This window comes from Gavia stellata, chromosome 28, assembly GCF_030936135.1.
Source record: "Gavia stellata isolate bGavSte3 chromosome 28, bGavSte3.hap2, whole genome shotgun sequence".
In the NCBI taxonomy this organism is placed as follows: domain Eukaryota; kingdom Metazoa; phylum Chordata; class Aves; order Gaviiformes; family Gaviidae; genus Gavia; species Gavia stellata.
In genome coordinates this window covers 2,587,709-2,600,397 of record NC_082621.1, presented here as the reverse complement: position 1 = coordinate 2,600,397, position 12,689 = coordinate 2,587,709, and the positions used below count along the sequence as shown (strand labels likewise).

Sequence of the window (12,689 nt, the reverse complement as noted above, 5' to 3'; positions counted from 1 at the left end):
GCAGGCAGCGTGCGTGCTGCCCACTGCTGCCGCTGTGAGGGAAGGTGTGAGATGAGCTTAAGAGAATCGTAGAATAGAGTCATAGAACAGTTTGGGTTGGAAGGGACCTTTAAAGGTCTTTAAGGCTGCAAAGCAGAAGCTCACATAAACCTTTGCGTTTGCAGAAAGAGGCCCGTTCTAATGGAAGGAAGTTGGGAGCCTTTGAAACTTTTCAAGAGGAGATGTGAAGGAGGTTCCTCAGGGAGCAGAGGATGTTGCAGGGGCCAGCTAGCATCCGTAGGACTCGCAATTCCTCTTGAAGCTTCTTGCACAAAATGTGTGTTGGCCATTCGCTGGGTTCCTGGCAGCACTTCTGGCGTAATTCTGCCATATGTCACTTATTCATCAGGCTGGAACAAATAATTAAGAAAATAATATATGCTTATGTCTGTCTCTTTTTGGTCTTTTAGGTACAACTTGGAATTTCTGCCCCGAGGTGAGTACAAGCCAGGGGAAGGGGGGTGATTTCTCACTGCTGTGAGCTTGGGGAGCATGGAAGGGCTGGACCTGTGTGGAGTTCTTTATGCAAAGTCAACAAGGAGAAGAGCTTAGACTGAAGATGCAGCAGTGTGTGGCAGTTCTTAGGGGTGGAAAGGGGCAAAGCTGTAGTGAGAGCTATAGCAGGAGCTGGGGTTAGTATTCTTCCTGGGCAGCAGAAGTCCGTTTTTCCTTACCCTTGAGAGCAAATGATACAAAACTGTGGTGCTGACATAAACGTGTTGGCTTGGATAAGCCCAGGAAATTTTTCTGCAAAACTTCTGTCTCCAGAAAAGGCTTAAAGTTCAGAAAGGGCAGTGTATTCCCATGCACCATGGACTTGGGAGCAAAGTCTGTTGGGTAACCTTCAGCAAGTTTCCTCCAGTCTCATTGCTTCACGTTAAGCTGAACTTGAAATTGAATCAACCTCCAGGTGTAGACAAATGGTCAGGCTGTAAATTTTTCATGACCGTGACCATCTCTTGTTATGTCTGTTAACAAGCTGGGAGATTCTGATTGTGACTTTGATCTTCATTTCAGCAATAATGTGGGTGATGATTTAAACTTTCCAGGGTGCCTGCAGGTCACAAGCCGTGTCAGTGGGTACTTCGGCATATTTGGGGCAATTGATGGATATGCATTTGCTGAGAGCTGACCTGGAGCTCCTTTGACTCTATATTGGATCGGTGGAGCTCAGCTCCGATTCCTGATTTGCAGCATTGGGTACAGCCAGGGCGTGTGGTGGAGTGGGTTCGTCCTTTTTCCTTACATAATAGTTGTGATACGTGAGCATAGACAGAAGGATCTGCCAGTGTCCAAACAAGATGGGAGCTGGGGTTGTAATAAAATTCCTTGCGAGTGTTCCAACTCAGCTAATCCTTCATTTACTCCAGGAATAAATTCCAGTATGTTACCTCCTCGATCAGGGCCCACTTCCAGCACATCCTGTCTGTCTGGCAGCACAGAAATGTCAGAAATGCAGCAGCGTTGCAATTCCCACTAGAACAGTGTTATCACATTTTAATATGAGCCTTGGTGCAGCCTCGGTGCTTCTAATTGCTTTCAAACCATTGTTTTCATGCGTTTGGTTGATGAACCCAGCATCTGGCATCATTTGAGAAAGTACAACAGACAGCTGTGTTCAAAATTAAAAAAAAAAGAGTGAGAGAGGATTAGAACACATAAAGGGCTCAAAATTAGATTTTTTTTTTTAATTTTGAAAGTTCATACAATTTAAAGGGTGGAGGAGGGATGCTTTTGTTCTTTTGAAGTATTCTTTATTCTCTTATAGAGTTGGAAGCCTAAGTAATATTAGGAAGATTGGTTTGTACAACTGTGTATAAATTTGTAAATGAAGTGCCTAGCTCGCTTAAATGCCTGCTAGGAATTACTGTACAAGTGTTTGGGTCTTCAGATATGTACGTATCTCCAAATGTGTCACTATGTCATCTTGAACTAACACTAGTCTGAAAAAATGTACTAAGGAAACAGGACAGCTTGGGAGTTAAAACACGGGCTCGGACATCACCCTGAGAGCATCAGCTCCAGCTTGTGATACCTTGCTGGGGGAAGGAAAGGTGGTGATGAGAACTTGGTGCATGCTGAATGGAAAAGAGCCAGAGAACGACAATGTGGGGCTTGGTTTTAAAGAAAAAACCAAATCCCATGTGCCTGGACATATTGGTAAGAGGACTGCAAAAAAAAAGAGGCATAAATTAGCTGCCTAGCTGACTGACTGCCAGTGCATTTAAATAGCAGGCTGATGTGGCAATGGAAAAGGCTGCTTCTAAGAGGCTTTGGGATTTTCTCTGTAATATCTAGTAAACAGCTTTTCTAAAGGGGTTTAAGCACAACTTGTGACCGCATCTGGTAAAGGCAGTCGAGCTCCTTGAACTCAGAGCCACACTGGAATCCCTCTGAAGACTAAAACCTCAGTGATTCCAGCTATCCCAACCTGTTGGTTTCCAGCATTGGCCAAAATGAATACAATCAGTCTTGATACTGCCTAGCAAGCAGAAATGTATATGAAACAGGAGCATAGGTCTTCAGGATGAGTTGAGTAGACGAGTGCAGTTTCAGAAAGAGAGATGTGAGACGTGGGATGAGTGGCTGTACCCAATTCATACGCACCAAGTGATGTTGTTGACTGTAGTGTGGAGCTGCAAATTATTTTTGCCTTGCTCCTTAGGTGCTCTTTGAACAGAGCCCCAGGGTGACTCATTTCCTTTCTGAGGAGGGCTGACTGCCTACGTGAAGCATTTTATACACTTAATATATTTTATGCATGCATGCCCTTGCTGTCTTGCAGCAACCTCCCCTTTGTGGAAAGAGAGCTAAGGAAAGTTGGCAAAGAAAAATCTGGAGAGGACTTGGGTCAGTTGTAGCCCTCCCCCAAGTTCCTTTCTGCTGTTCCTGTCTCTTCTCACAATTCAGTGCAGGGGAAATGTTCTGCAACAGCTTTGGTTTAGAAGAAACAAATGGTCTGAGGGAGCGGCGGCAGGCCGTTCTGGGGTACTGCAGGGGAACCGGCATTAGACAGGAGGAGAGGGAAACTGGAGGGAAGAGATGAATATGTGGGAAGAGGATGGAGGGACGGGGAGCAATGCGAAAAGAAGGATTAAAGAAGAAAAAAGTGCATGTGTGGCTAAATGAGCTGCAGGTCAGGGCTGGAAGTTTGGCTTTGCTGGAATGGGACTTTGCACTAAATTATTGTCACTGCTGCGTTGCAGCTTCTCCGTTCCCAAACCCAGAAGGCGTGCAAAGATGGGCAAGCGTAAAAAGACAATCTGGCCACTGGTGGAAGTGAATTAGATTAGGTCATCGATGTCTATACAGCATTTTAAGACACAAGTCGCTCTGTAACGCTCTGCTTGGACACAGACCTTCAGAGCTGTAGAAAATGTGGCTCTGCCCTCCCAGCCGAGGGCTCCAGCCTGGGGCTGACAAAGAGTTGTCCCTCCAAATCCTCCTGCGGGGTACCTGGGTCTTAGCACGGCATTGCACGGAGACCCCGACTTCCACGAACTCGTTCACGCTAAAAAAAACCTCACAGTGGGCGCAGTTGTAGGCAATGACTTTTTATTTTATTTCGAAGAGAACAACCCCAAACAGATGAATAAAACCAGATTTATTTTCATTGAGCTTATGACAACGCTTATGTTTTTCCGTCAAAAATTCATCCCAAATGGTTTTGTCTGAAGTGCTGCATGTGTATTTGCTGAATAGTAGCATTCCTTAAGACATTTGTAAGTAGTCAAAACACGTCAAAGAATGAGGATTGTTGTTCCTATTTATTAAATTTAGGAAAACGGAGGCTCAAGAGATGTGCCTGTGCCTTAAGCCCAGAAAATGTCGCCTCCCTGAAGCAGGGAGGAATAAATATAAATGTATGGCAGGGAGGTGGGCTAAGGGACAAGCCGGGATAAAACATGACTTAAAAATTGGGAGCCTTCATGTTCTGTAAAAGGATTAAGTAAGTAACAGTGTGGAAAGTCTTAGTAGGCCACTTATCTCATAGTATATACTATTTAGATGAAGTGCGTATCGTTTTACCTCTATCGGCCCTACTCACTTTGGCTCGGATGCAGAGCACTTCATGGGTCGCCGGTTATTCTCGGGGTTGGATGTCGTAGCAGTGCACGAGGTATGTATATACCCGAGGCACGTGTGTAGCTTTCTTTCATTAACTGGCATTATACAAAGGCCTCAAGTGTTAGATTTATGAAGTAGCTTTTCTATATAAAGCCTCAAATCTATTGAATTGAACTGAAGCGGAGCTGGATGAGAGACGGAACTGTGCATTTCCCTAAACCGCTGCTCCCTGGTATTGCATATTTGGTTCATGTAGTTATGACAAGTACAAGTAGCAAATCATTAAAGCAGCAAAAACACCATCTTTACTGTAAAGATCCCCTTTGAAGCTGAGGCAGAGTGTTCCTGAATTAATGGAGTGCACAGTGATTTTACTAAGTTTTATTTATAAAAAACCCTCTTTGCGTTCATGCCAAGAGTCTCCAGCTCAGTGGTAAGCAGGGTTCATACACAGAAACCTAGTCTAGATTTATGATGTGTTTGAAAACGCAAGGGAAAAAATATCGAATTGACAATATTTGTAACATATTGTTAAAATATCTATTCTATCGCCATGCGTGGAATTCCCCTGCTTTATAAACATGAGTGCCGGCTACAACCCTTGAAATGTCATAACACGTAGAGACAAAAAGAAAACAAAAAAACTTTTGTTCGAATGCCTTCTAAAGTCCAAGATGTGTTTGGGTGGTGTGTGGAACAGAGAGTTAATTAATGAAAAATAAAATATACACAAAGGCATATGTTCTTTAACTTTAAAAAAGAAAAGCTTTAATATCAACACTTCTGACAGCTCCCTTTATCAGCGCTGAAGCTTTGCTTCCTGCAGCTCTGAGCGTGCAGTTCTTTGCCTCTGTGTATGTATTACATTCTGGGCAAACTAATCTGTGTAGAGACAGTATTTTTTGCACTGAAATCCCTCCTGTTTCATAGTTTTGCAAACTCTGAGCAGCTGCACAGCTTTGCTTTTACATGGACTTACAAATTATTCTGCTGCCTAAGGTATTGTGCACAAATTTTGGAGGCAAGTAACGATTATAGGGGAAAACAGAACGCTCTGCTTGGAAAAATGTCATAGGTAGGAGGCAAGCGTCTGTGCTCTGGGAAGGGCTGTATGGAGGTGTATTTGCATTTTTATTTACATATATACACAGAAAAATCAAGAGGTATGTGTAACTTTGAAGCTGTTGCTATTGCATTTTGAGTGTTCAAAGCAGAAACCAAGGCCTGAACTGAGGGGAGGAGAAGGGAAAAGCCTCCAAAAATAAACACTTCATTTGATTTAAAAAAAAATAAATTGGGTTTACTGTTACCAGGCTTTACTCGGAGCCAGCAAATGAAGAACTTGCAGAATTTGTAATAGGATTGAAAGACCAGGTAATGGCAACTAGCAGTCTGGCTGGGTTATTCTGCAGTTAATGTCAAAACGCTCGTGACTTCTGTTGAGAAGAATTAGGTTAATGAGGAGGGCTTTTTGAACTCTCTTTAAACCAGCCCATTGATTTAAAACTTCTTACAAACTTGAGGAAAGTTTCCTGCTTTGGACTACTAGGTGCTTCTTGGAGATCTCAACTTCATTAATCAAAGCCTTCAAGTTACTGAGTCGCCCATAGCCCTTTGAAACCCATCCCAATTGTAACGCCCTGGGGCAGAGCTTGCCCTCCTGGTTCGCATTTAGCGGTGTCCCATGCTTCCCTCCCCAGGGAAGGTCAGAGCGCACCAGACTCTTAAGAATAAAGCAATGCACCATAAAGAAGGTGGTATAAAAATGTCAGTAAAAATGCTAAATATACAGCAGTTTGGGGAGCCCCAGTAAGTTAAATATTAACAAGTTCTATTGCTCTCACTTTGGCCAGTTAATAAAATACTCTAATTATTAGATTGTCTAAATTGCCTGATGCACAGCTTTGGAGATAGAGAACCTTCTCAAATGGACCCTCTGTGTTTTCTGAACTTGTTTGCGTAATAGGAATGTGCTGCAGCTTTCTTTTTATAAAGAAATCTCAGGGGTTATTGTAATGTGCTTAGATGAACACGTAGCCCAAGCGTTGCTCTGTGCTCACGCAGAACAGAAGAACGTTGAAGAAATTGCCCCACTGGGGATAGAGCAGGAGTGTTCACAGATACCTTCACCTGAGCTTCCTCACAGCGGGTAATAGACCCTCCTGCCCCACAGAAATGGGGAAAAGGGATGTAAATTCTCTGGTTTGCCCTTTGGAGCCCTTAGGAAAAGGAGTGCCCTGTTGTACACCTCTGAGCCTCACTCAAAGGAGCGCGGGGAAATCGGTGCCCTCTGCATCTGTAGCCCTCGCTCAGCGGGAGCGGGGCTGGGACTGGGTCCAGACTCTTGGGTCTTCCAAGCCTTCAGCTGGTTCAAATCTGGAGGTTTGAGTCTCTCTCCCCCCTCTCCTCACACCGACTTCTGCGTTGCTTTGGTTTGTGGGGCGGTAACCCCATCCAAATCATCTGCAAAGTAGTAATTCTGCCCTTCAGTCAGACTCCATCCTGAAACACCACTGTAAAATCATCCTTCGCAATATCATAAATGCCTAATGGGCATCTTCTCCAGTCCCTGGAGTGCCTATCGCTCTGCTATACGCTCCTGTCTTTGCATTCGCTGTCCGCACTTATTTTTTCTTAACAGTGAAAATTGCTGCAGATACGGGCAAGACAGCCTCCTTGTGTCTTGTCATTGGAATAAGCTCGCTAAACTCCAGCTCCCTCGTGGGTTAGTTCTGTTTATTCCTTGCGTGCTTGGAAGGGTTTCAGCTAAGAAAATACGCTGAACCTACTGACGCTGCAATGGACATCACTCAGAACGACTTGGCCTGTGGTCTCCTCTTTGGTACCCGTGATGTTGATATCTTTCTTTAGATCCCAGACTGTACTTGCAGAACTGCTTGTTAATTATCGCACGGCACAAGCGGGGGGGGTCTGGCTTCACAGGCGCTGTTTTGCTGTGTTCCTAGCAGAGCTGGTACCTCAGGAGATGAACCGAAGTGCAGATTTGTGATCTTCCTCTGCCTTGGTATCCGCATCCTTTAAACGAAGACCTTCTCTCTTCAAAGAAGCTCACGAGGAGTAATTTATTAGCGGACAGAAATACAAGCTGTTGGTAGCTTTAGGCTGGTTTTGCTCACATTGGCCGGGCTTTGTATTTCACTGATGTGTTAGCGGGTCACAAAAGAAAGAATAAATCTTGTTTACTTGTTTACATCCCGTGGGAATCTTCTGCTGGGCTGGGTTTCAGGCTTGTTCCTAGCAAGACTGAAATGCGCTGTGCTTCCCCTGTCAGGCAGCTGTTCTGTGTAGCTGCTGCCCACTTGAGAGGCAGAATATGCGGTGCCTTTACTGAAAGGGTGCCAAGGATTTGCAAGAGAGGAGCTGGCGGGAGGAAGTTAGAGGGGGAGGGAGGCAGAGAGCAAACGCACAGCGAGAAAAGGGAAAACTGGAGGGGAGAGCTCCGCTGGGGAATGACACAAGGGGCTGGCATGGGATTAGAAAATCCAGAGTAACGGGACAGATGCAGCGTGAGCTCAGCAGCTTCTTCGTGTCTCCATGGGTTGGGGGGCGTATCTAGGCCCCCCAACCCCATCAGCTATTGGGATTCATGAGAATGAGCTTTGCCGTCTCACAGAGCAGCCCTGCCAAAGTCGTCTTTCGGGCAAGGCTTGCGAGTTGCAAACCTCTTGAGGGCCGTTTGTGGGGTGGCGTTTTTGGTGTGCGAGTAGGACTTGGGTTTTCTATTGTTGTAGCTTGGGTTTTTTTCCTTTTTGGAAATAGACCCATGATCAGTTGTGGGAAGGCTTTGCTTTGAATATCTGCATGTCGCAGTAAGGATCTACTGTTATAGAATCATTTAGGTTGGAAAAGACCTTTAAGATCATCAAGTCCAACTGTTAACCCAACCTGATAACTTCCAGGTTGTTTTCTGGTTTGTATAATCGTGAAGTTTCTTTGCCACGTGACAGAGAGAGAAAATCATTTAACCCCAGCCTGCTCTGAGCTGCTCGGCCTCCTTCGGGTTTATCCTCTCCAAGCGGAGGGTTGCAAAGCCCCAGTTCCTTTTGGTGGGATAAAATATTTGGACCCTTTGTAGGACTTTGATCCCCCCGCCCTGCTACAGGAGGAGCAGGTTTTGCACCCCGGAAAGCTGCTGTTCTCTCTTGAGGAAGCCTGGCCCCTGCCCTGGGTGGGGGGGTTTAGTAGGGGCAGGCTGTCTGCCACCGTTCTTTTGGGGGGGGCTCTGCCCTGGGGGGGGGGGGGTGTAGGGTGTTGCCCCGTGGAGGGGGGCGCTGCCCCGGTGGTGTGTATGGGGCGCTGCCCCCATGGGGGCTCTGCCCTTGGGTGGGGTGTGGGGTGCTGCCCGGGGGGGGGCTCTGCCCTGGGAGGGTGTGTGGGGCGCTGCCCCGATGGAGGCTCTCGCCTGGGGTGGGTGTGGGGTGCTGCCCGGGGTGGGGTGTGCTGCCCCGATGGGGGCTCTGCCCCGGGGGAGTGTGTGGGGCGCTGCCCCGATGGGGGCTCTGCCCCGGGGGGGGTGTGGGGTGCTGCCTGGGGGGGGCTCTGCCCCGGGGGAGTGTGTGGGGCGCTGCCCCGATGGGGGCTCTGCCCCGGGGGGGTGTGGGGTGCTGCCCGGGGGGGGAGCTCTGCCCCGGGGGAGGGTGTGGGGCGCTGCCCCGAGGGGGGCTCTGCCTTGGGGGGGGGGTGGGTGGTGTTCTGCTCCGGGTGGCGGGTCTGCCCCGGGGTGGGGGTTCTGCCCTGGGGTGGAGTGGGGCTGCCCGGGTGGGGGGGGTCTGCCCGGCGTGGGCTCTGCCCCCAGGTGGGGGGGCTCTGCCCGGGGGGAGCTCTGCCCCGGGGTGTGCTCTGCCCCGGGGTGGAGTGGGGCTGCCCGGGGGGAGCTCTGCCCCGGGGTGTGCTCTGCCCCGGGGTGGAGTGGGGCTGCCCGGGGGGGGCTCTGCCGGGGGGGGCTCTGCCGGGGGGGTCTCCCCGCCGCCCGGAGGCGGCCCCGGCCCCGCGCCGCTGCCGCGCGCTGCAGCCCGACCTGGCGGGCGCGGGGCCTCACTGCAGCCGCGCAGCGCCCCGCGGGAGAGCTCCGCGCTGCGTTGTAGCGGAACCGCCCTTTTGCGCGCAGCGTCGATTCGCTTTACTGCGCGTAGCGAGCGGACAAAAGGCGCCGGGGAGCCCCTTCCCTTCCCTTCCCTTCCCTTCCCTTCCCTTCCCCGCCAGCCGAGGCCCGTCCGGGGCGGCGTTTCTAAAGCAACGACGGACCGTCGAGGGTCTCCCCCTCGCTCTGCTCTGCACCCCGCTGCCGGGGTAGACCTGTCCCGCTGATAAACAACGCGGGGACGGGCCCCGCTCTCCCCATGGCCTCGTTTGCCTCCTGAGCCGGGGCCAAAGTTACTTTCCTTCTGTGCCTGATCTCCACATCCACGAAAATATTTATTGAGCGCGATGAACGCTCCGAGATCTGTAGATGAAGACATTTCTCTTGTAGTTTGTTAATACCGCCGTGGTTGGGGCAGCCCGGGGAGGGAGGACGGACGTGTGTGCGTATCCCAGGGATGCGCAATAGAAAACCCCGCGTTTTCAGGCAAGTGTAACGTTACCCGGGCCATAAGGAAGTCGACGGTCTGTAGGAAGAAGGTGCGGAAACTCTGCATCCACCAAAATCTCGGCTACTCGCCTATTAATCACAAGGGCTAAGCACCCAGGTCCAAATGGGCGCTTAGGAGGCGATGAAGCCTTTAAGGCATTCAAAAAAGAAACATCGTACGTTTTCTAGCACATAAACGTGTTTAAAAAAGTATATAATTTATAATAGCAATGCTGACAGAGCTTTAACCACATTACAAAAGCTAAACTATAATATATTTACATGTGAGCAGCGCTTACTGTGTGGGCGCGTCTCTGTTGATGTGTTTCCGTGTGATTCTCCATAATTTCAGCAAGTGATTGTAGGAAGGGATATTAAACCACAGTATTGGTAATATTTTTACAGCTCTGCTTTGGGAAATGCATTACTGCTAAATTAGTCCCTGAAAATCTAGAGATATTAACACTGTCGAGCATGAAGGCAGATGGGATTTGGATCAGAGACCTTTATTTGTAGTATGATACTAAGGAGTCATTACTTTAAAGCAGGAACTTCGTTTCCTTGAATATTAACTCAAGTTGGGGATTTTACTTCCGCTTTGGCACGAACGAGCTTATCATAAAAGCGTAAATGGAACTCGCTTGGTATTGATTTTTCTTCTGCTTTAAAAAGATGTTTAATGAAACTCTAGGTACCTAGATAAAGACCTTCACTGAATGCAAAGTAAGCTTAATTGCAGTTCCCTTAACAAGCTACTGGAGATGAATTTTTTTCCCCCACTACAAAGCCCTTTCACCTATTTAGATTGTTTCTCTTCCTGTGTGTGTCAGGATGCATTAATTCACCTTTTTCTTTCTTTCTCTTTTTCCCCCTATGAGGGGCAAACTGCACCCTAAACTTTTTGCCAGTTTCTGTGTGGACAAAACGTCAGTCTTGATTTTTGAGGCCTCAATAAAAGGAGTTAATCTTAAAAGAGTAACTGTCCCTCTCCCCCTTTTGCAGAAGGAGAGACGGGCACGGAGGCGTTTTCTGACGCTCTGCCACAGAACTATAGCAAAACCAGAGTCTGAACTGGGCTTTCTTTTTAGCATTTGTCCTAAGACCTGTCATCTGCTGGATCCCACCTCTGCTCTGGCATAGTTGCAGGACTTTTATTTTTACCCTCCAGCACTGCAAGCCCAAAGCAAATAGGAAGGGTCGGTTCAGATTATCCCCTTCCTTGCAGAGAGTTTGTGCTCTTGAGGTTGTGCAGAGGGAAGCAACAGCGTGTTCCCCGATTGTGGTGACCTTCTTCTGTAGGCTCTGCTTGTGCTGCTCGCTCCAAGCCCTGGTAATGCTTAATTGGGTTCTTTTCATTCTCCTCTCGGGATTTTTCCCCCCCCCCCTCCAATACAGGGGTTCCTGCCAGGACATGTCATCAGGACCTGATGGGACCAATGCGACCTGACTGATGCCGCTGTCCAAAGTCACTGCGCTCTGCATTGCCACCCCCTCTTCTGGGGACACCCCCGTCACCAGAGACTCCGTCCGTCCCCTCTGCAATTTGCTAGAGTCGATACGTATAGAGCGTGATATCTGTGTTAATTACGCGGAATGCCTTCAAGCCCCTCTCTCTGCTGCTGTGCGAGAAACCGTTTCCGCAGAAAACGTCAGATGGCTAAAAGATGGCATCATTTCATTTTTTTTCCTGTGCCACAGTGATCATGAAGCCAGAAAGCTGAGTATTTAGCACACTTGGGGGTAGCCAGCCAGTGCCGGGGGAGCCCCTGGATGAGGTGTAAGCCCAAGAAACCTCTTGCTCTTTCCCTTAGAGTCAATCTTGCTTTTGTTCATGCTCCAAAGAGCGATAAGTTGGGGAATTTTGCTGAGGATTTGAGTAGGAAGATAGAGCAGCTCTGCGTCAGGTGCAGAGTAATTATTTGCTGTGCTTCTGTGCTATTTGGTTTTTATTCCCTGTGTTTTCATTAAAAGCTAATGAGTTTTTTCTTCATTCAGAACAATAGCTTGGCCCCTGACAAGTTGTTGGTTATTTTTTCTGCTTGGACTCAACTAGCTGTTGCTGCTCCATAAACTTTATGGAGAAGCGGATTAAAGCACAAGAAGTTCTTGTAATGCAAATCCAAATGGAAAGGCAATAGGATTTGTTTTAAGTAGCTATGTCTGCAGAGTTTTTGTTGATCTTTTTTTTTGTTATTGGAACAAGAAGTGGTGTTTGAAAATATTCCTAATACTAAACCAAACAAAATGCCTTTGTTTGTATTGATTTGTGTTGCAGCAGCTCATGCAATTTGGAGTCCCGCTGCGCTTGGCGTGCATGTACATGCTGCAGCCTGGGTATATTTGAGTGGGTTACTGTAGCTTGCGTGAACACGTGAAACCCCAGTTTCCACTCCTGCGTGGGGGCAGCGAGAAAGAGCACGTTTGTGGTGACAACCTTCCCGTATGGTATTTCATGTTTGGGAATTATTCTGCCAAAAGAAGGACCTGGGGCTTGATTCTTCCCCCGTGGTTGATGCGCGTACCAGCTTCTCCGGCCGTTAAAGTGACTTATAAAGCCAGTGTCTTATTCTTGCAAGCAACTTCCCCGATTGGGCCCTTGTTCTTGTTCCAAACGGTTTACTGCAGCCACGCACCGACGCGTGAGCCGTGCCTCCCCGGCGCGGCGGCTGCACCGTGCCGCGCTGCCTCCTGCTAGTCGGAAACCAGGAACAGTTTGCTCGTTATCGCAATAATCCTGCACCTGTATCTCGTTATAGGGGACCACCTGTTACCTCGGTGCTTGTTCGAAAAGCCGCGTTTAATACGGTGCACTTTGGTTGGAAGAAAATGTTCTTTTTAAGGGGCTGAACGGGCTTTTGGAAGCTGTCTTACGATTCTGGCATCTTCACATTGCTGCAGATAGTCGAGCCCACAGCGCTGCCGCACGGCGCTGAGGAACGCTCCTCATTAGAATGAACGCTGTGTTTTCCTACGCCGCTGAGCTGTTGCTATT

At 48.3% G+C, this 12,689-nt stretch overlaps 1 protein-coding gene across 1 annotated transcript in view; it reads left to right on the top strand.

The window, feature by feature from the left end:
• SKAP1 (src kinase associated phosphoprotein 1) overlaps positions 1 to 12,689 on the top strand; it is a 158,756-nt gene that overhangs the window by 16,614 nt on the left and 129,453 nt on the right. Inside the window, exon 3 of the mRNA XM_059830560.1 lies at positions 450 to 475. Within this exon, the coding sequence (XP_059686543.1) occupies positions 450 to 475 (26 nt within the window). The remainder of the gene's footprint in view (positions 1 to 449; positions 476 to 12,689) is intronic.